We start from the raw sequence: 21,356 nt of genomic DNA, 5'->3' as shown, positions 1-21,356 counted from the left end.
TTCTTATTCTGAACCTATCAGAAGCTCTCTGCTTTCACTATGTGTTTAGATCATTCTAAAACCAACATTACACAGCTGGTCAGTGCTACAGCTCTGCTATAGCTCCTCATTCAAAACCAACTGACACACTATCCAGGATCCTTGGGACGTCCCTACCCCATTGAAGTTGAAATGTAAAATGGTTAAGGTAAGGGTTAAGGTTAGGGTTAGGTAAGGGTCCCAAGGATGCCGGAGAGCACTGACCCACACCAAACCAGACATATAGTAGGCTGCACTGTACTGACCTGTATCTGCTGTAGTGTGTTCTCCAGGGTGTCCACATCCCCCTCTGGGTGGGACAGAGAGCCCAGGGTTCCCTGCTCCTGCTCCAGCCAGTCTTCAAACATGTGCAGCCCCCTCTGGTACTCCTGATGGGCCAGGACCAGATCCTTAGCCTTGTAGACTGCAGCCTGGAACACGACACAGGGAGATACCATGTAGAGATACCACATGACTGGGTTACCATTTCAAGTATTGGTTCCCAAACTCTTTGGCCTCTTAGGCCTTTTCAGTTATCTTGTGACCTACAAATAAAATAAAGCTACTTCATTAAGCCATTAGCCAGTCCTGGGAAAGACTACCTTTAAGGACATGAAGGGAAACAGGACATGATGGAGACAGGAGTATGAAGGCTCTGGGTACCTTGGCCTTGTCTGTGATGGCGGTGTATCTCTCCTGTAGGCTGTGTACCTCCTGATGGGTAGTGTATTGTTCAGCCATGTTGGAGCCCTTGGTAGCGATGGTCTCTAATGGACTGCGGTGGCTCAGGACCTCCTCATATAGAAGCTAAAACACATACAGTATCACATTAACCAGCTGTGGATACAGCATAAGAACATGATAGATGAAATACTTAAAACATCTAACTTTTAAAAAAAAGATCCCTTCTTAGTGTGAAAATCAACAACACTACAAGGTTATGATGGTGGATTGCTTTTAGTTATTTTCAGGAGTCAAAGCCTTTTATATTGTAAAGGTGTAGATTCCCTCCATCCACCACCAATGTGAAAACACCCATCCATTACAATGAGTCCAGTACTGTACCTTGGTCTTTCCCAGGTTGGCGGTCTTGTCTCTCATCTCAGAGTACTGTCTGTCTGAGCAGCCCAGAGTGGTCTCCACGCGCTCCATCCACATGATAAACTGCACCACGTCCTCCTGGTAGCTGGTCCACTGGGACAGGGCCCCCTCCAGCTGACTGGATCAGGAAACACACACATTCATTCTTCAGGGTTACTGACTGTTAGGGTCATTCTACAAAAATGGTGGCTTTTTCACCAGCCAACTTTTTAAAATGTCATTATTTTTTACTTGTAGCTACTGATAGAGCCAGCTGCTCCTACAAAGTCAACAGACCAAATCAGCTGGGATAGACTCATTGGAGTGTCAACACAAATAACCTTGAGTGTATTATAATCTAATACTAATCTTATCATCTGATAAATGGCAAATATGATTATTATTATTATTATTATCTAATACAATGAATGCCTATTTTTCTTTGTCAAATGATTGCCTGATAACTTTGTCTTATTTCCTACCATTTAACCCTTTTGACATCCCAGATTAAATCGATTGATTAAAGTCAAATTGGCTAACCGATGAATATGTCTCCTGACCTTTTACACTGGATGGAGGCAGACAGCAGAGAGTCCCAGGAGTCCTTAAGGTCCTGGATCTGTTTTCGGACCACGGGGACCCCCTCAGCAGAGGTGTTCCTCTGGACAGCCTCACCACGTGTCAGCAACATCTTCAGCTGGATCTCCCTCTCCTGACGGGCCGCCAACAGGGCCTGGGGTAACACAATCACAGATAGGATACAACCACAGACACAGTTTTAGATACAGTTACAACCACAGACACAGTTTTAAATACAGTTACAACCACAGACACGGTTTTAGATACCGTTACAACCACAGACACACTTTGAAATACAGTTACAACCACAGACACAGTTTTAAATACAGTTACAACCACAGACACAGTTTTAAATACAGTTACAACCACAGACACGGTTTTAGATACCGTTACAACCACAGACACACTTTGAAATACAGTTACAACCACAGACACAGTTTTAAATACAGTTACAACCACAGACACGGTTTTAGATACCGTTACAACCACAGACACACTTTGAAATACAGTTACGACCACAGACACGGTTTTAGATACCGTTACAACCACAGACACGGTTTTAGATACAGTTACAACCACAGACACAGTTTTAAATACAGTTACGACCACAGACATGGTTTTAGATACCGTTACAACCACAGACACGGTTTTAGATACCGTTACAACCACAGCACGGTTTTAGATACCGTTACAACCACAGACACAGTTTTAAATACAGTTACAACCACAGACACAGTTTTAAATACAGTTACAACCACAGACACAGTTTTAAATACAGTTACGACCACAGACACGGTTTTAGATACCGTTACAACCACAGACACGGTTTTAGATACCGTTACAACCACAGCACGGTTTTAGATACCGTTACAACCACAGACACAGTTTTAAATACAGTTACAACCACAGACACGGTTTTAGATACCGTTACAACCACAGACACGGTTTTAGATACCGTTACAACCACAGACACGGTTTTAGATACCGTTACAACCACAGACACGGTTTTAGATACCGTTACAACCATAGACACAGTTTGAAATACAGTTACAACCACAGACACAAACACAGACAAAGAGTAGTTGTTGTACCCTAGACTTGAGAGCTTCAGAATGTTTACAAGAGGGGGGTAACCCCTGATACTACACATTTATAGGTTAGATATCGATTTGTAATCACTTTTGAGAGATGCAACTTTTTCTCGATCTTTGGGCAAAACTATAGAGTCCCTAGATCTCTCTATTACATTATTCTAGTCTTCCATACCTACCTCCAGCTGTATCATCCTGTCCTCCAGTACAGTCTTGTCGGCGGTGGGGGAGAGGCAGGTGTTCAGGATCCTCTCAGCCTCAGACACCCAGTTCTGGAGCTCCGTCAGACCCTGGGAGAACAGACGGTGCTCCCCTACGATACGCTCTATCCTGGAGGCCTTGTCCTGGAGGAGACCAAGCAGATCTACTTAAACAAGGTACACGGTATAGAGGTACATAGAAATGGTTTGAAGTGGTAGCATAGACCAAGGATAAAATAAGACCTTTCAAGGTTTTCCGTTCACTCAGGAAAATCTGATATTTTCTGCAGAAAATATGCTGGTCTAGTGGTCATGGCACAGCCTCTTGCATACCATTCGACAGAGTTGGCACAGGTTTGAATCTGGTCCTCTGCCCTTTGACATAGGACTGGATCTTTCCCCACTATCATCCTATCTGTCCAATAAAATCAAAACATGTTTTTATAAATCTGGCCATGGTTATGGTATGGACAAGAAAAGAATACAGGGGCAACCTTTTCTTTCCCGCTTAACATATCCATAGCGCTAGCAACAAGCGGCTTTCTCAAGTGATTTTCCTCCTCCTGTTTCTATGTTACTGAGAGAAGACCTATAAATAGCATAGCTCGCTAGACTGCTTCAGAAGGTCAGCCCAATACTAGCATAGCAGTATTTCCTATCTGGTCTTTCAGTGAGCATGGTTATATGCACACAATTATACAATTATTGTGGATAGTCAGATTAATAGAATAGTTTGTTTAAAACGTTTCCATGCTGTGCAAGAAGAACAATTTCCCTAATAATCATGTTTACATGGACACATCTGAAACTTCTGATAAAAGCAGAAAATCACCAATCAAAATAAACGTTTTACCACTGTCATGGTTCCACCTGTCACCAGAGGGCGGCAGAGACCATCCTAGAGACATTAACGACACTGAGGCGTGTCTTATTTACTCATTATTGATTTCCCTGTTAAAAGAGGTGTGGTTTCTGTTGTCCTTTGCAGAAGCTTGAATTATGTAACGTGTGCTTACGTTTCCTGAGTGAGTTTTCGGCTATCGTTTCTCCGTAAAGTATTATGTTATCCTTAACCACTCATTCCTCATCTGGTCTCTTCTCTGCACCTGGGTCCAACCTCACCACGTCACAGCAAGCTTCTGCCTAAACATGGACCCAGCAGAGATCATCCAGATCAAGAATGTTGTAACCCACAAAGGAGCACTGCTGGGGCGGTAGCAAGAACAACTCTCCCAAATATCAAAGACCCTCCAGGCACTTACCGACTCCCTCCAACCACAGTCCAACCTTAACCCAGGAGGAGCCAATGCCCAGGTCTCATTGCCCAGTGCTACAGGCATCGCTGTAGTTCCTCCAGGGAATCTGCACCGGGAACCCAAGATCCCAGCCCCCAAGCGGTATGACGGCGACCTGGGAGGATGCAAGGGGTTCCTCATCTCAGTGTTCTCTTGTGTTCGAGCAACAGTCTTCCTCGTTCCACACCGATTGGACCATGATCACCTACATCATCTCTCTACTCTCGGGCAAGGCCCCGGCGTGGGCAAAGGCGGTGTGGCAACAGCAGCCACCATCGTGAAGCTCCATAATAGCCTTCACTGCCGAGCTGCGACGAGTCTTCGACCACCCAGTCGGCGGACGAGAAGCGGCCAGCCGACTGTTCAACATCCGCCTAGGGGCTAGACAAGTGGCTGACTTCAAGTCCCTGATAACGCTGGAAATCAGGATCGACAACCGCCTCCGGGAACGTGTGAGACAGCACCTTTTTGATACCACCCCAGTATCTTGGTTTCCTGAGTACCCCAAGCCCCCCGAACACAGCATTGAAGAGCCCATGCAGCTGAGACGCACACATCTGAGACCAAAGGAGTGTGACAGGCGCATGCACAAAGGCTGCTGCCTCTACTGCGGATGTCCCGGCTATCTCCGTGCTACATGCACAGAGCTGACGGGAAACGCTGGTGCTCGCAAGGACAAGGGGAGACTACGGGGCTGCAGATAATTTAATTGATCAAGACTTTGCCATAGAATTACAAATCCCCTGCATGAAATGTCCCATCCCTCTGGAGATTCAAGCCCTCAATGGCCACCACATTGGCTCTAGCCAGGTGGAATATCAGACCAAGCCCATTCTACTGCAAGTTGGGGTGAATCACTCAGATACTCTTAGTTTTCTTTTGATCACAGCTCCCGAGAACCCCCTTATCCTAGTGTACCTCTGGCTAGCACTACATAACCCATTACTCTGATGGTCCACAGGGACCTAATAGACTGGGGTAAGAACTGCCAGACTAAATGTCTAAGCCCCACCTAGAGCCTTGCCGCGTCCCCCTGCATCCATTGAAGAACCAAGACTTCTCTGCTCTCCCTCCCGAATACTTCGACCTCCGGGAGGCCTTCAGTAAGAGGCAAGCCGCCACCCTCCCTCCTCATCGTCAATATGACTGCACCATAGAACTCCAACCCGGCTCCACCCCTCCCCAGGGCCGTCTTTACTCCCTCTCGATCCCTGAAGCTGCAGTCTTGGACAATTACATCCGGGAGTCGCTGGAGGCAGATTTAATTCGATCCTCAAAATCCCCAGCTGATGTAGGGAGAGAAAGGATGGAGGTCTGCGTTCCTGCATTGTTTACTGAGGGCTGAACAGGATCACGATTATGAATCGTTACCCCCGATGTCCGCCGCATTGGAGCTGGCCCAATCTGCCCAATTCTTCACCACTGGACCTCCTCAATGCTTACAATCTCCCTCCTTTTAGAGGGAGATGAATGGAAGACTGCCTTTAACACCCATAGTGGTCACCATGAGTATTTAGTCATGCCATTCGGATTATTGAACTCACCGGCAGTCTTCTAAGCATTTGTCAATGATACTCTCGTCGTTGTTTATCTCAACGACATCCTAATCTTCTCCAAGATCCATCCGGAACACATCCTGTACGTCCGCAAAGTCCTTAGATGCCTCCTGCAGAGTCAACTACACATCAAGATTGAGAAGTGGGAGTTCCATGTATCCCAAGTCTCTTTCCTGGGCCACATGATCTCTACCGCCAGCATCCAAATGGACCCTGTTAAGGTTAGGGCGGTCACTGACTGGCCCTGTCCCGCCTCACTTAAACAAGTCCAGCGGGTCCTCGGGTTTGCCAATTTTTACAGGTGTTTTATACACAACTTTGGTGGGGTGGCAGCGCCTCTCACGGCCCTAACCCACTAGTCCCAGACCCGTTTTAGCTGGACCCGAGAGGCTGCCAGGGCATTCATCGAGCTCAAGGGACATTTCACCTCCGGACCCATCCTCGTTCATCCTGATCTTAATCATCTCTTCATGGTAGAGGTGGAAGCCTCGGACACCGGAGCAGGGCCTGTCCTTTCACAGCAGAATAAGGGGGACAGAGACTGCACACGTGCCTTCCTGTCCAAGCGGTTCTCGCCAGCGGAACACAACTACAATGTAGGCAACCGGGAGCTCTTGGCAGTCAAGTTGGTCCTTGAGGGGTGGAGACACTGGTTGGAGGGGGCACCTCATCCTTTCGTGATCTGGACGGACCATAAGAACTTGGTATCCATTCAAGAAGCCAAGAGGTTGAACGCTCGCCAGGCTAGGTGGGCTCTGATTTGGCTACACAATATGTCAATTAGCCCATGAAGGACAGCCATCATTATGCACCAATGAGACGGGCGGTGTTCACTTGATTGACAGTCTCTTGGTCCAATGACCACCTACTGTATTGTTCTGAAACATAGCTAGCTAGATAGCCAATGAGCTGGGCTTAATATGAGTATGTGATGGCCCTTTGTAGGACTAATGGCCATTGTCCTATGGCTGAGCGCAACACGATTCATTCTCCATTAAAAATCCACAGGACGCAGGGGGGATGTTATGCAGCACTCGATTTCTTCTACAAAGTTTTCTCAAAACTGAAAAAGCACAACATGGCTACTAAGAGTATGAACGTTAAATTGAACTTCAAGTATACACATTTGGATGAGATTATTGCAGAAATTGACCGGGAGAAAGATTGTAAGGAGAAGGTAACGTTACTTTTAGATCAGTAAGTCAAATACGTTTTTGCTTCTCGTGCTAATCAAGTTGTTTAAATGGTTGTATTTTAATTTAAGATATTTGTAGTTAATTTCTATATATGTACATATATAGTTGAAGTCGGAAGTTTACATGCACTTAGGTTGGAGTCATTAAAACTAGTTTTTCAACCATTCCACAAATTTCTTGTTAACAAACTATAGTTTTGGAAAGTCGGTTAGGACATCTACTTTGTGCATGACAGAAGTCATTTTTCCAACAATTGTTTACAGACAGATTATTTCACTTATAATTCACTGTATCACAATTCCAGTGGGTCAGAAGTTTACATACACTAAATGTACTGTGCCTTTAAACAGCTTGGAAAATTCCAGAAAATGATGTCATGGCTTTAGAAGTTTCTGATAGGCTAACTGACATCATTTGAGTCAATTGGAGGTGTACCTGTGGATATATTTCAAGGCCTACCTTCAAACTCAGTGCCTCTTTGCTTGACATCATGGGAAAATCAAAAGAAATCAGCCAAGACCTCAGGAAAACAATTGTAGACCTCCCCAAGTCTGGTTCATCCTTGGGAGCAATTTCCAAATGCCTGAAGGTACCACGTTCATCTGTACAAACAATCGTACGCAAGTATAAACACCATGAGACCACGCAGCCGTCATACCGCTCAGGAAGGAGACGCATTCTGTCTGGGGGTGCTTTGCTGCAGGTGGGACTGGTGCACTTCACAAAATAGATGGCAGCATGAGGGAAGAAAATTATGTGGGTATATTGAAGCAACAACTCAAGACATCAGTCAGGAAGTTAAAGCTTGGTCGCAAATGGGTCTTCCAAATAGACAATGACTCCAAGCATACTTCCAAAGTTGTGGCAAAATGGCTTAAGGACAACAAAGTCAAGGTATTGGAGTGGCCATCACAAAGCCCTGACCTCAATCCTATAGAAAATGTGTGGGCAGAACTGAAAAAGTGTGTGCGAGCAAGGAGGCCTACAAACCTGACTCAGTTACACCAGCTCTGTCAGGAGGAATGGCAGATGGCAGACACATTTGACCCAAGTTAAACAATTTAAAGGCAATGCTACCAAATACTAATTGAGTGTATGTAAACTTCTGACCCATTGGGAATGTGATGAAAGAAATAAAAACTGAAATAAATAATTCTCTCTACTATTATTCCGACATTTCACGTTCTTAAAATAAGTGGTGATACTAACTGACCTAAGACAAGGAATTTTTACCTTGATTAAATGTCAGGAATTGTGAGAAACTGAGTTTAAATGTATTTGGCTAAGGTGTACGTAAACTTCCGACTTCAACTGTTTATTTATATACATATACTCAGCAAAAAAAGAAACGTCCCTTTTCAGGACCCTGTCTTTCAAAGAGAATTAACTTCAGAGATTTTCATTGTAAAGGGTTTAAACACTGTTTCCCATGCTTGTTCAATGATACATAAACAATTAATGAACATGCACCTATGGAACGGTGGTTAAGACACTAACAGCTTACACACGGTAGGGAATTAAGGTCACAGTTATGAAAACTTAGGACACTAAAGAGGCCTTTCTACTGACTCTGAAAAACACCAAAAGAAACACGTCCATGGTCCCTGCTCATCTGCGTGAACGTGCCTTAGGCATGCTGCAAGGAGGCATGAGGACGGCAGATGTGGCCAGGGCAATAAATTGCAATGTCCGTACTGTGAGACGCCTAAGACAGCGCTACAGGGAGACAGGACGGACAGCTGATCGTCCTCGCAGTGGCAGACGTGTAACAACACCTGCACAGGATCGGTACATCCGAACATCGGCAGGACAGGTACAGGATGGCAACAACAACTGCCCGAGTTACACCAGGAACGCACAATCCTGCCATCAGTGCTCAGACTGTCCGCAATAGGCTGAGAGGCTGGACTGAGGGCTTGTAGGCCTTTTGTAAATCAGGTCCTCACCAGATAACACTGGCAACAACGTTGCCTATGGGCACAAACCCCTCGTCTCTGGACCAGACAGGACTGGCAAAAAGTGCTCTTCACTGACGAGTCGCGGTTTTGTCTCACCAGGGGCGATGGTCAGATTCACATTTATCGTCGAAGGAATGAGCATTACACCGAGGCCTGTACTCTGGAGCGGGATCGATTTTGGAGGTGGAGGGTCAGTCATGGTCTGGGGCGGTGTGTCACAGCATCATCAGACTAAGCTTGTTGTCATTGCAGGCAATCTCAACGCTGTGCAATACAGGGAAGACATCCTCCTCCCTCATGTGGTACCCTTCCTGCAGGCTCATCCTGACATGACCCTCCAGCATGACAATGCCACCAGCCATACTGCTCGTTCTGTGAGTGATTTCCTGCAAGACAGGAATGTCAGTGTTCTGCCATGGCCAGCGACAAGCCCGGATCTCAATCCCATTGAACACGTCTGGGACCTGTTGGATTGGAGGGTGAGGGCTAGGGCCATTCCCTCCAGAACTGCCCGGGAACTTGCAGGTGCCTTGGTGGAAGAGTGGGGTAACATCTCACAGCAAGAACTGGCAAATCTGGTGCAGTCCATTAGGAGGAGATGCACTGCAGTACTTAATGCAGTTGGTGGCCACACCAGATACTAACTGTTACTTTTGATTTTGACCCCCCCCCCCCCCCCCCTTTGTTCAGGGACACATTATTCCATGTCTGTGGAACTTGTTCAGTTTATGTCTCAGTTCTTGAATCTTGTTATGTTCATACAAATATTTACACATGTTAAGTTTGCTGAAAATAACAGTTGACAGTGAGAGGACATTTCATTTTTTGCTGAGTTTATAATATATAGATCTGAGGCTTACAATGTATTAGTATAGCCTGTGTATGTTATATTGGCTATGACATGCTGTGGCTATGGTTTTTGAGAGTCTTATAGCCTATTGGACCACATATTTCATTATAGTGATTATGTTACCCATATTCTATAATATATATGTTTATAGATTTTTGTTGTGTATTTGATGTATTGATTAAGTAATAGTAAACTTGGGTTCTAACAGATGTATTTTTTATCCTCAATAGTGGTAGAGATTCCTCCATCCCCCACTCATTCAAATGTATGACCTGTATCCTCCTGTCTGACCCCTTTGCTGTCTCTGGCTCCACACCCACCCTCACCCGGCCATCTAGAGGTGTGAAAGTTAGTACCTTTTATACATTTGGGCTCGAGGGACACCTGGGAGACTTGATACAAAATATCATGTTGATCTCTCCTTCTTGAATGTATGAGTCTGAAACTTTGCACACACACTGCTGCCATCTTGTGGACAACATCGAAATTACACCCAGCTTCCTATGTCAATGTACGGCCTTGTTCAGCAATTCAAAGATGATGCAACAAAAATAAAAAATATAAAACTTTTTTTGTTTGTTTAATATTTTACCAGATCTAATGTGTTATATTCTCCTACATTAATTTCACATCCCCACAAACTTTAAAGTGTTTCCTTTTAAATAGTAGTCTCCCAGGCTGAGAAAGGGCACATTGCAAGGAATTTGGGAATGTTAGAGGAAAATATTTTGCATTTATGTTTTTCTTGTCCTGGAGTACAAGAACATGCATATCCCTGCTTCAGGTCCTGAGCTATGTCATTTTAGGCGGAAATTGAGATGAAGGGTCCAATCCATAAGCAGATCAAATACACCACTGGAATGCCTATTAATAAGCTGCTTACAAATCCTAATAATTCAAAATATTGCTCAGAAAACCAGGTGTTTCAATTGGCATATTTACTTACTTTGATTTTGACTTTACGCCAATTAAGATAAGCAGAGTAAGATGTTTGCATGACTATTTCCATACTCGGCTTACTGTCATAATCAGTTTAATATTGAATTACTAGTGTGTATGTATGTACTCAGTATATTTAAGCAGTTCTTCAGGGATGTAGGCCCTAGGGAGACATCATCATGCTTTGCAGGCTCTCATAAGTTGTTGATGGAATGTGCTGACACATATATTGTAGTAGTGATTTGTTTTTGCTGAAAGTAGCAGATTCACACTTGATTCATGTATTGCCGTGTTGTGTTCAGTCATTTGCAAATACATGACACAGCAGCATACATGAAAATAGCAAGAGACAGATACAGAAAACTGCAGAGTATCCACTATGCTTTGACATACAGTGCACACATCCCAACAACAGGCTTGACTTGGAGCAGAGCATGCATGAAGCAGGGAACACTTCAAGCCATTGCCAGACCTACCCCAGCCAGGGGTAACAGAGAGGGGTGACAGAAGGGGTAACAGGAGGTAGGTGGGGGTCTAGTATTACCTTGGTCAGGTTGCTGAGGGCTAGGTACTGTGCAGACAGCTGGGACACACGGTGGACGAAGCCCTTCCCTGCAGCCTGGCCCTCCCAGAGCCGGTGGGCCCTCTCCCTCAGCTTGCCCAGCTCAGCCTCACGACATGACAGCTCCTCCAACACACGCTGGGGGGTGGGGACCGGAGGACCACAGGACCGGGGTGGCCAGAAGGAAAGGGTATGGTGGTTGAGGGTTGGGGCGGTAGACGTTTGGGGTAGAGGGAAGGGGGAAAAAGTAGGGAGGATTTGTTGGTTGAGGTTGGGGTAGGAGGCATGGAGGGATTGGGGTACACCAGGGGCCCACAGGGTAGGGGTAGGATGGGGGACACATGCCACATCACAGAGACAGAGAAACATTAACATACATGGATAAGACAAGGGGAAAACCACAACATCTTAAATAGCATCCACAACATCTCTTGATGTTCTTTTTTAAAAAGCCCATGGTTCGTCAGGTAGATACAACAGAACATAACAGGGGGAGAGGAGTCAAGGCTGAAGGATGCTGAGAGAAGGGGAAAGTATGATAGAGGGAGGGGGTATTGGTAGCGTAGGGATCAGACAAACAGATTGTATTGTATTGTACAGTAGAGCTTCGGGGAGATGTTATTGACAAAAGGCAGGAGAGAAACAAAAGCGCTACAACAGGCGACAGATTAAATACAGAAATAGCAACAACAATAAGGGGCAGAGCGTTCAGATGTGCTGGATATTTCTTGTTTCCTTTGTCAGGTTCATCTTTCCTACTGTCTCTCTTTTTTTTTGTCTGGGCGAGCCGTGGCTAGGGCCGTTATCGTATCCTGAAAAGGGCTTTTTAGCCACGCAGAATAAAAAGGAAATTAATTAGATTTTGGATTTATCCTCAGACTATTGTGTCAAAATGCTGCTCTAATCTCATCCAGCCGTGGTTGACAAATGTAATTATAGGTCCCAGTATGCTCTAAATTGATTTCAGACTTACTTAAGGGACATAATGTATCTTAGGTATAACTACATCCATCTTCTCTCCCAACTGAATCCAGTCAGTTATTTCACTAAATAAACTGTACTGACAGAAAGCATGAGCTTAGAAAACAAAAAAAGACAGTGTTCAATAACACACAATGAACTGAACTGAGTCCATAACGAAATAAACTAGACTAGGTGTACGCTGTTCTATTGGGTTTTATGTAATTGGCCACCATTGTTGTGTGTTATTAGTTTTGGTACCTGTCTGTAAGTTAGGGGAAGGGAGGCACTAGGTGGTTCTGAGGACTGGCAGGAAGAGGTGTTTGATGTTGAGCGTGGAGGTAAAGAGTCATGGTAGCAGTACTACATAGAGTAACAAAGACTATTTTGTCCACTTAGAAGGGTCCCTAACATGCATGCTACAACCCATTATGCCCCTCTGAGAAAGGTACCTACTATCTAAAGATTGTATTACAAGTTTCATATTAAACATCCCATGGCTTTCCAATACAATGTGACCCACTCCCCAAAAATGGACTGTAAATGTGTGGTCAATTTGGCAGAACCAGGAAGGGGTAGGGGGTGTACCTGTAACTTGCTAAGCTCCTGTCTCTTGGCAGGGAGGTCATGTAGTCGAGCGCTGCTCTCCTGTACTATGACCTCAGTGCTGTTCAGCCAATCCTGGAGCGGCTCAGTGCTGACCTCAAAGTCTCTCATCTGAGACTGCAGGTTCTGACAACGTCACATTTATAGATGCAGTCAGTCATCTGTCAATAACACGCACACGCACGCACACGCACACGCACACACACACACACACGCACACACACACACACACACACACACACACACACACACACACACACACACACACACACACACACACACACACACACACACACACACACACACACACACACACACACACACACACACTATTCACCTTTAGCGCAGTCTCTCTCATCTGAAGGTTGGTCATGAGGCTTTTCCAGTCGTCTCTGGCGTTAGCCACCTTGGCCTTGACCCCCTCCTCTCTGTCTTTAGGCACGACAGCCATGAGCAGCTCTCCACTGGTCCCCACTGCACTCAGTCTGGCCTGGCCATGCTCCCTGTCATTCAGAAACTCCTACAGACACAAAGAGAGCAAGAGAAGGAGAGAAAAGGGGGAGTAAGAATTTAAAATGAATAATTACAATGGATAGAAGGTGCTTATCATCTAACTGCGTCATCATCAATACACCCACTAATTAGGTGGAACAATGTACTGTAATAAAACTGGTTAATGCGCAGAGCACAGAAACTACTAGCTAGTCAACATAAATGTTCTAATTATTCATTTTTTATTGGCAACAGAAATAGGGGGCGGAGTCAGACCCAGGGAGGTGATCACAGATGAGAGGACTCAGTGAGTCTGAAAGGCGTGGGTTTGACGCGACCTCCCACCCCCTCCCCCCTCCCCCTCCCTCCCGTTAGCCGTTCTCCTCAGCTAGTAGCCCCCCTGCCCCTCAGCAGCACCTCCTCCCTGAGAGCTGAGCCGGTGACAGCGACACAGCAGGGACCGCTCCACCATCTGTGCAGTTAGCACATCACACACACTTCAGCCACAGCACGCTCCCACACACACACCCACACACACACACACACACACACATGCACACACACGCTTTCTCTCCTCTCACTCTCTCTCATTTTCTATTTTTGCTTGTCTCTCTCTCTCTCCCTCATATCTCCCCTCTCACTCACACTTCATCTCTGTGTTTCTCTCTCCCTGCCAATGTAATGGTATAGCACCAATTAAGCATGACACAATGCAGTGTTGGCGTCTACCCTCTCTACCCCCTCACACTGGCCCTCCTAGAGGTCAGCCATGTGGAAACATTGTTCCACATTCCCCACCAAGTCAATAATAAATAATACATGACTGATCCCATATTCCTTTCAACATCCCCTTTTACAGCCCCTTTCACCCACAGACCTCTGGAAATAGAACCCAACATCTCTAGAAAAACCCTCTACCATCCCCTCTCACCCACAGCTCTAGAAATACACCCTCTACCATCCCCTCTTACCTAGAGCTCTATAAATATATCCTCTACCATCCCCTCTCACCCAGAGCTCTAGAAATATACCCTCTACCATCCCCTCTCACCCAGAGCTCTAGAAATACACCCTCTACCATCCCCTCTTACCCAGAGCTCTAGAAATATATCCTCTACCATCCCCTCTTACCCAGAGCTCTAGAAATAGATCCTCTACCATCCCCTCTTACCCAGAGCTCTAGAAATATATCCTCTACCATCCCCTCTCACCCAGAGCTCTAGAAATATATCCTCTACTATCCCCTCTTACCCAGAGCTCTAGAAATATATCCTCTACCATCACCTCTCACCCAGAGCTCTAGAAATATATCCTCTACATCCCCTCTTACCCAGAGCTCTAAAAATATATCCTCTACCATCCCCTCTCACCCAGAGCTCTAGAAATATATCCTCTACCATCCCCTCTCACCCAGAGCTCTAAAAATATATCCTCTACTATCCCCTCTTACCCAGAGCTCTAGAAATATATCCTCTACTATCCCCTCTCACCCAGAGCTCTAGAAATATATCCTCTACTATCCCCTCTTACCCAGAGCTCTAGAAATATATCCTCTACTATCCCCTCTTACCCAGAGCTCTAAAAATATATCCTCTACTATCCCCTCTCACCCAGAGCTCTAGAAATATATCCTCTACCATCCCCTCTCACCCAGAGCTCTAGAAATATATCCTCTACTATCCCCTCTCACCCAGAGCTCTAGAAATATATCCTCTACTATCCCCTCTTACCCAGAGGTCTAAAAATATATCCTCTACTATCCCCTCTTACCCAGAGCTCTAGAAATATATCCTCTACCATCCCCTCTCACCCAGAGCTCTAAAAATATATCCTCTACTATCCCCTCTCACCCAGAGCTCTAGAAATATATCCTCTACTATCCCCTCTTACCCAGAGCTCTAGAAATATATCCTCTACTATCCCCTCTCACCCAGAGCTCTAGAAATATATCCTCTACTATCCCCTCTTACCCAGAGCTCTAGAAATATATCCTCTACTATCCCCTCTCACCCAGAGCTCTAGAAATATATCCTCTACTATCCCCTCTTACCCAGAGCTCTAGAAATATATCCTCTACTATCACCTCTCACCCAGAGCTCTAGAAATATATCCTCTACCATCCCCTCTCACCCAGAGCTCTAGAAATATATCCTCCACTATCCCCTCTCACCCAGAGCTCTAGAAATATATCCTCTACCATCCCCTCTTACCCAGAGCTCTAGAAATATATCCTCTACTATCCCCTCTCACCCAGAGCTCTAGAAATATATCCTCTACTATCCCCTCTTACCCAGAGCTCTAGAAATATATCCTCTACCATCCCCTCTTACCCAGAGCTCTAGAAATATATCCTCTACTATCCCCTCTCACCCAGAGCTCTAGAAATATATCCTCTACTATCCCCTCTTACCCAGAGCTCTAGAAATATATCCTCTAGTATCCCCTCTCACCCAGAGCTCTAGAAATATATCCTCTACTATCCCCTCTCACCCAGAGCTCTAAAAATATATCCTCTACTATCCCCTCTTACCCAGAGCTCTAGAAATATATCCTCTACTATCCCCTCTTACCCAAAGCTCTAGAAATATATCCTCTACTATCCCCTCTTACCCAGAGCTCTAGAAATATATCCTCTACTATCCCCTCTTACCCAGAGCTCTAAAAATATATCCTCTACTATCCCCTCTTACCCAGAGCTCTAGAAATATATCCTCTACCATCCCCTCTCACCCAGAGCTCTAAAAATATATCCTCTACTATCCCCTCTCACCCAGAGCTCTAGAAATATATCCTCTACTATCCCCTCTTACCCAGAGCTCTAGAAATATATCCTCTACTATCCCCTCTCACCCAGAGCTCTAGAAATATATCCTCTACTATCCCCTCTTACCCAGAGCTCTAGAAATATATCCTCTACTATCCCCTCTTACCCAGAGCTCTAGAAATATATCCTCTACTATCCCCTCTTACCCAGAGCTCTAGAAATATATCCTCTACTATCCCCTCTTACCCAGAGCTCTAGAAATATATCCTCTACTATCCCCTCTCACCCAGAGCTCTAGAAATATATCCTCTACTATCCCCTCTTACCCAGAGCTCTAGAAATATATCCTCTACCATCCCCTCTTACCCAGAGCTCTAGAAATATATCCTCTACTATCCCCTCTCACCCAGAGCTCTAGAAATATATCCTCTACTATCCCCTCTTACCCAGATCTCTAGAAATATATCCTCTACTATCCCCTCTCACCCAGAGCTCTAGAAATATATCCTCTACTATCCCCTCTCACCCAGAGCTCTAGAAATATATCCTCTACCATCCCCTCTCACCCAGAGCTCTGGAAATATATCCTCTACTATCCCCTCTTACCCAGAGCTCTAAAAATATATCCTCTACTATCCCCTCTTACCCAGAGCTCTAGAAATATATCCTCTACCATCCCCTCTCACCCAGAGCTCTAGAAATACACATCCAGAAAGTTTACTTGTACTCCAGGACAAGAAAAACATAAATGCAAAATATTTTCCTCCAACATTCCCAAATTCCTTGCAATGTGCCCTTTCTCAGCCTGGGAGAACTGGTCTTCCACTGTGTATTCCTTGATCTTTGTTGTGTTACTGTCTCACCTGCAGATAGTTGAGGTCTGTGAGTTAATTACCTGACAGGAGTGGTGTTATCTAGCCTGATGGACAAGGCCCTGTCTCTGACTCACTGACTGGCACCTAGGGACCTCTAAAGAGCCTGTCACACTGTCATGCCTGACAGCTTCAGAGACATCAAGAGAGAGGGGGTAGCGAGAGAAATAAAGAGAGAAATAAAGAGAGAGGCATATATATTAGGATAGATAGATAGATAGAGAGAGAGAGAGAGAGAGAGAGAGAGCGAGAGAGAGGCCTGCTGTGAAGCTTTCACTCAAGCCCCTTGGCCCTGAGCCCATCTCCAGCACCTCCATCCCACACCAGACCCAGCCCCTCAGCCAAGCCTGCCAGAGGACACTCTACAGCGGGCAAACTGAGGGGGGACACCCCCCTGACCACTCACTATGGAAGTATGAGATTCTGTATTTTGCTAATTATGTATTCTGATAAAGGTAATTGACTGTATATTAGAAGTAATTAAAGGTCCGTAAAGGATGAAACATCTCACCTGTATCCTCAGTAGGCCAGTGGAGGCCTCAGTGACACTCTGGGGGATGTCGAAACACTTGGCCGTGCTGATCTTAACGTTGACCAGCCACTGTTGGAAGTCCCTGAGGGCTGCTCTGAACCTCTGCTCCAGCAGACGCTCCTTATTCTGGCACTCTCTGGATGCACGCAGACTCAGACTGAAGGAGAGATAGAGAGATGGATGGATAGATGGAGAGATAGAGAGATGGATGGATAGATGGAGAGATAGAGGGAGAATCACAAGGTTGCCATAATATACCTAACAACAATGAACAGAAGGGAAAGTGACAACAAAGCTATAGGTTTCCTTACATCCTGTATATAACATGTTTGTAATGATGAAGGGAGACAGAGGGAGAAGGATGGGCAGATGGAGACATAGAGGGAGAAGGATGGGCAGATGGAGAGATAGAGGGAGAAGGATGGGCAGATGGAGAGATAGAGGGAGAAGGATGGGCAGAAGGAGAGATAGAGGGAGAAGGATGGGCAGATGGAGAGACAGAGGGAGAAGGATGGGCAGATAGAGACATAGAGGGAGAAGGATGGGCAGATGGAGAGATAGAGGGAGAAGGATGGGCAGATGGAGACATAGAGGGAGAAGAATGGGCAGATGGAGAGATAGAGGGAGAAGGATGGGCAGATGGAGAGATAGAGGGAGAAGGATGGGCAGATGGAGAGATAGAGGGAGAAGGATGGGCAGATGGAGACATAGAGGGAGAAGGATGAGCAGATGGAGAGACAGGGGGAGAAGGATGGGCAGATGGAGAGATAGAGGGAGAAGGATGGGCAGATGGAGACATAGAGGGAGAAGGATGGGCAGATGGAGAGATAGAGGGAGAAGGATGGGCAGATGGAGAGATAGAGGGAGAAGGATGGGCAGAAGGAGAGATAGAGGGAGAAGGATGGGCAGATGGAGAGACAGAGGGAGAAGGATGGGCAGATAGAGACATAGAGGGAGAAGGATGGGCAGATGGAGAGATAGAGGGAGAAGGATGGGCAGATGGAGACATAGAGGGAGAAGGATGGGCAGATGGAGACATAGAGGGAGAAGAATGGGCAGATGGAGAGATAGAGGGAGAAGGATGGGCAGATGGAGAGATAGAGGGAGAAGGATGGGCAGATGGAGACATAGAGGGAGAAGGATGGGCAGATGGAGACATAGAGGGAGAAGAATGGGCAGATGGAGAGATAGAGGGAGAAGGATGGGCAGATGGAGACATAGAGGGAGAAGGATGGGCAGATGGAGAGATAGAGGGAGAAGGATGGGCAGATGGAGACATAGAGGGAGAAGGATGAGCAGATGGAGAGACAGAGGGAAAAGGATGGGCAGATGGAGAGATAGAGGGAGAAGGATGGGCAGATGGAGACATAGAGGGAGAAGGATGGGCAGATGGAGAGATAGAGGGAGAAGGATGGGCAGATGGAGAGATAGAGGGAGAAGGATGTGCAGAAGGAGAGATAGAGGGAGAAGGATGGGCAGATGGAGAGACAGAGGGAGAAGGATGGGCAGATAGAGACATAGAGGGAGAAGGATGGGCAGATGGAGAGATAGAGGGAGAAGGATGGGCAGATGGAGACATAGAGGGAGAAGAATGGGCAGATGGAGAGATAGAGGGAGAAGGATGGGCAGATGGAGAGATAGAGGGAGAAGGATGGGCAGATGGAAAGATAGAGGGAGAAGGATGGGCAGAAGGAGAGATAGAGGGAGAAGGATGGGCAGATGGAGAGATAGAGGGAGAAGGATGGGCAGATGGAGACATAGAGGGAGAAGGATGGGCAGATGGAGACATAGAGGGAGAAGAATGGGCAGATGGAGAGATAGAGGGAGAAGGATGGGCAGATGGAGAGATAGAGGGAGAAGGATGGGCAGATGGAGACATAGAGGGAGAAGGATGGGCAGATGGAGAGATATAGGGAGAAGGATGGGCAGATGGAGACATAGAGGGAGAAGGATGGGCAGATGGAGACATAGAGGGAGAAGGATGGGCAGATGGAGACATAGAGGGAGAAGGATGGGCAGATGGAGACATAGAGGGAGAAGGATGGGCAGATGGAGAGATAGAGGGAGAAGGATGGGCAGATGGAGAGACAGAGAAAGAAGGATGGGCAGATGGAGAGACAGAGGGAGAAGGATGGGCAGATGGAGAGACAGAGGGAGAAGGATGAGCAGATGGAGAGACAGAGGGAGAAGGATGGGCAGATGGAGAGACAGAGGGAGAAGGATGGGCAGATGGAGAGACAGAGGGAGGATGGGCAGATGGAGAGACAGAGGGAGAAGGATGGGCAGATTGAGAGACAGAGGGAGAAGGATGGGCAGATGGAGAGACAGAGGGAGAAGGATGGGCAGATGGAGAGACAGAGGGAGAAGGATGGGCAGATGGAGGAATGGAGAAGTGGAAGGTATGACTTGGGGGGGGGCGGTGGGGGTTGAGAGAGCATGTGTGGGGGTTAGGGTTCAGAGGAGGAGGAAGAAGAAGGGAGTACAGATAGGTTGGTGTAGAGTTACCATACATAAAGGGGATGAAGGGGAGGCCAGAGGGTGACAATGTGTTAGGTAGAGAAAGAGGGATGGAGATGGATGCAAGGAGAATATTGATGAATGAACGAGACAGGATCAGATAGAGAGGGCAGCGTGTGAAGGAAAGGGGGAGACATGGAGGACGAGAGGGATGAGAGGAGATAGAGAACAAGGTGAGAAGACATATGTTTCAATGACAGGTACTGTCCAAGGGAGGGGGGGGGGGGGGGGGGGGGGGGCGTGAGAAACTGACAACAAGGCACACACACACACACCCTTGAGTGTTAATGGTGCTTGAGGCTAGAGGGGGCCTTCACAGTGGGAATGAACATGTGTGTAGGAAGCACTTTTAACTGCTGTGACAGACGAAATTTGAAGAGGAATGGAGGAGGGCAAAGGAGGAGGGCTGCCCTCTCCCTCGCTCTCTCTCTCCGTCCACAACACCTAATGCAAACAGCACAGATGCTGAGTCTGTGGAAGCTTCGCCTTCAACCCAGAGAAAGGGTTGTCCTTATGACAAGTTCACCTCACCTACCTCTGAATAGACTTGACTCAAGGGTCATCCAGCCATAAACGATCTCTTAGTTTAAGTGATGACCCAGACAGATATTGTTCTGTGTTACATACATTCAAGTCTAAGGCATTACATTCAGGTAAACGAGCTAAGGCATATAGAACAAACAGAAGTAGTATGTAAATACAAGTGAATGAATTCATCATGTTATTGGAATTCCTAAAGTCTTGTTTTTTCTCTGAACAGCATCACGTGACATGTTTACCAACAAGAGACAAACGGGTGCATGCATACATACGGACTCAATAACAGGCAAGCTACACATCCATCAATATACACAAGCATGCAATGTATCTGCATGTAAATAAGACAGCGTGAATTAGCTTTGCCTTCCTTCGGCAGCACAGTTAGTCTGGCATAAAATGAAACCGGGAAACAACACCAAAACAAAAACACAGAGAGAGGTGGAGAGGAAAGAAGGATGGAGGTCTCCTAGCAACCGGTGCCTCTGTCTCGCTTGTCCCTTGTTCCCTGTCACCTTTAACCCGTTACAACACACACACATTACTGTACTGCTGGAGACTTCAGTTTAGACACCATTATACACTGACACATGATAACATACACACACGCACACAGGGTTTTTGTGTTGTAGATATGTGGTAGTAGAGTAGTGGCCTGAGGGCACACACTTAATGTGTTGTGAAATCTGTTGTGAAATATATTGTATTTTGCTGGACCCAAGGAAGAGTAGCTGCTGCCTTGGATTAGGGAT

The 21,356-nt window shown here is 46.2% G+C and overlaps 1 protein-coding gene across 1 annotated transcript in view; it reads right to left on the bottom strand.

Moving 5' to 3' along the window:
* syne1a (spectrin repeat containing, nuclear envelope 1a) overlaps positions 1 to 21,356 on the bottom strand; it is a 178,763-nt gene that overhangs the window by 98,536 nt on the left and 58,871 nt on the right. Inside the window, 9 exon segments of the mRNA XM_090232997.1 lie at positions 285 to 449; positions 682 to 825; positions 1,084 to 1,237; positions 1,659 to 1,831; positions 2,948 to 3,112; positions 11,307 to 11,462; positions 12,873 to 13,016; positions 13,228 to 13,410; positions 17,530 to 17,707. Of these exon segments, the coding sequence (XP_090089123.1) occupies positions 285 to 449; positions 682 to 825; positions 1,084 to 1,237; positions 1,659 to 1,831; positions 2,948 to 3,112; positions 11,307 to 11,462; positions 12,873 to 13,016; positions 13,228 to 13,410; positions 17,530 to 17,707 (1,462 nt within the window).

This window comes from Oncorhynchus mykiss, chromosome 4 (assembly GCF_057628025.1).
Source record: "Oncorhynchus mykiss isolate SJ-2025 chromosome 4, ASM5762802v1, whole genome shotgun sequence".
NCBI lineage: Eukaryota > Metazoa > Chordata > Actinopteri > Salmoniformes > Salmonidae > Oncorhynchus > Oncorhynchus mykiss.
The sequence above is the reverse complement of the archived record's forward strand: the minus strand, read 5'-3'. Positions and strand labels throughout refer to the sequence as shown.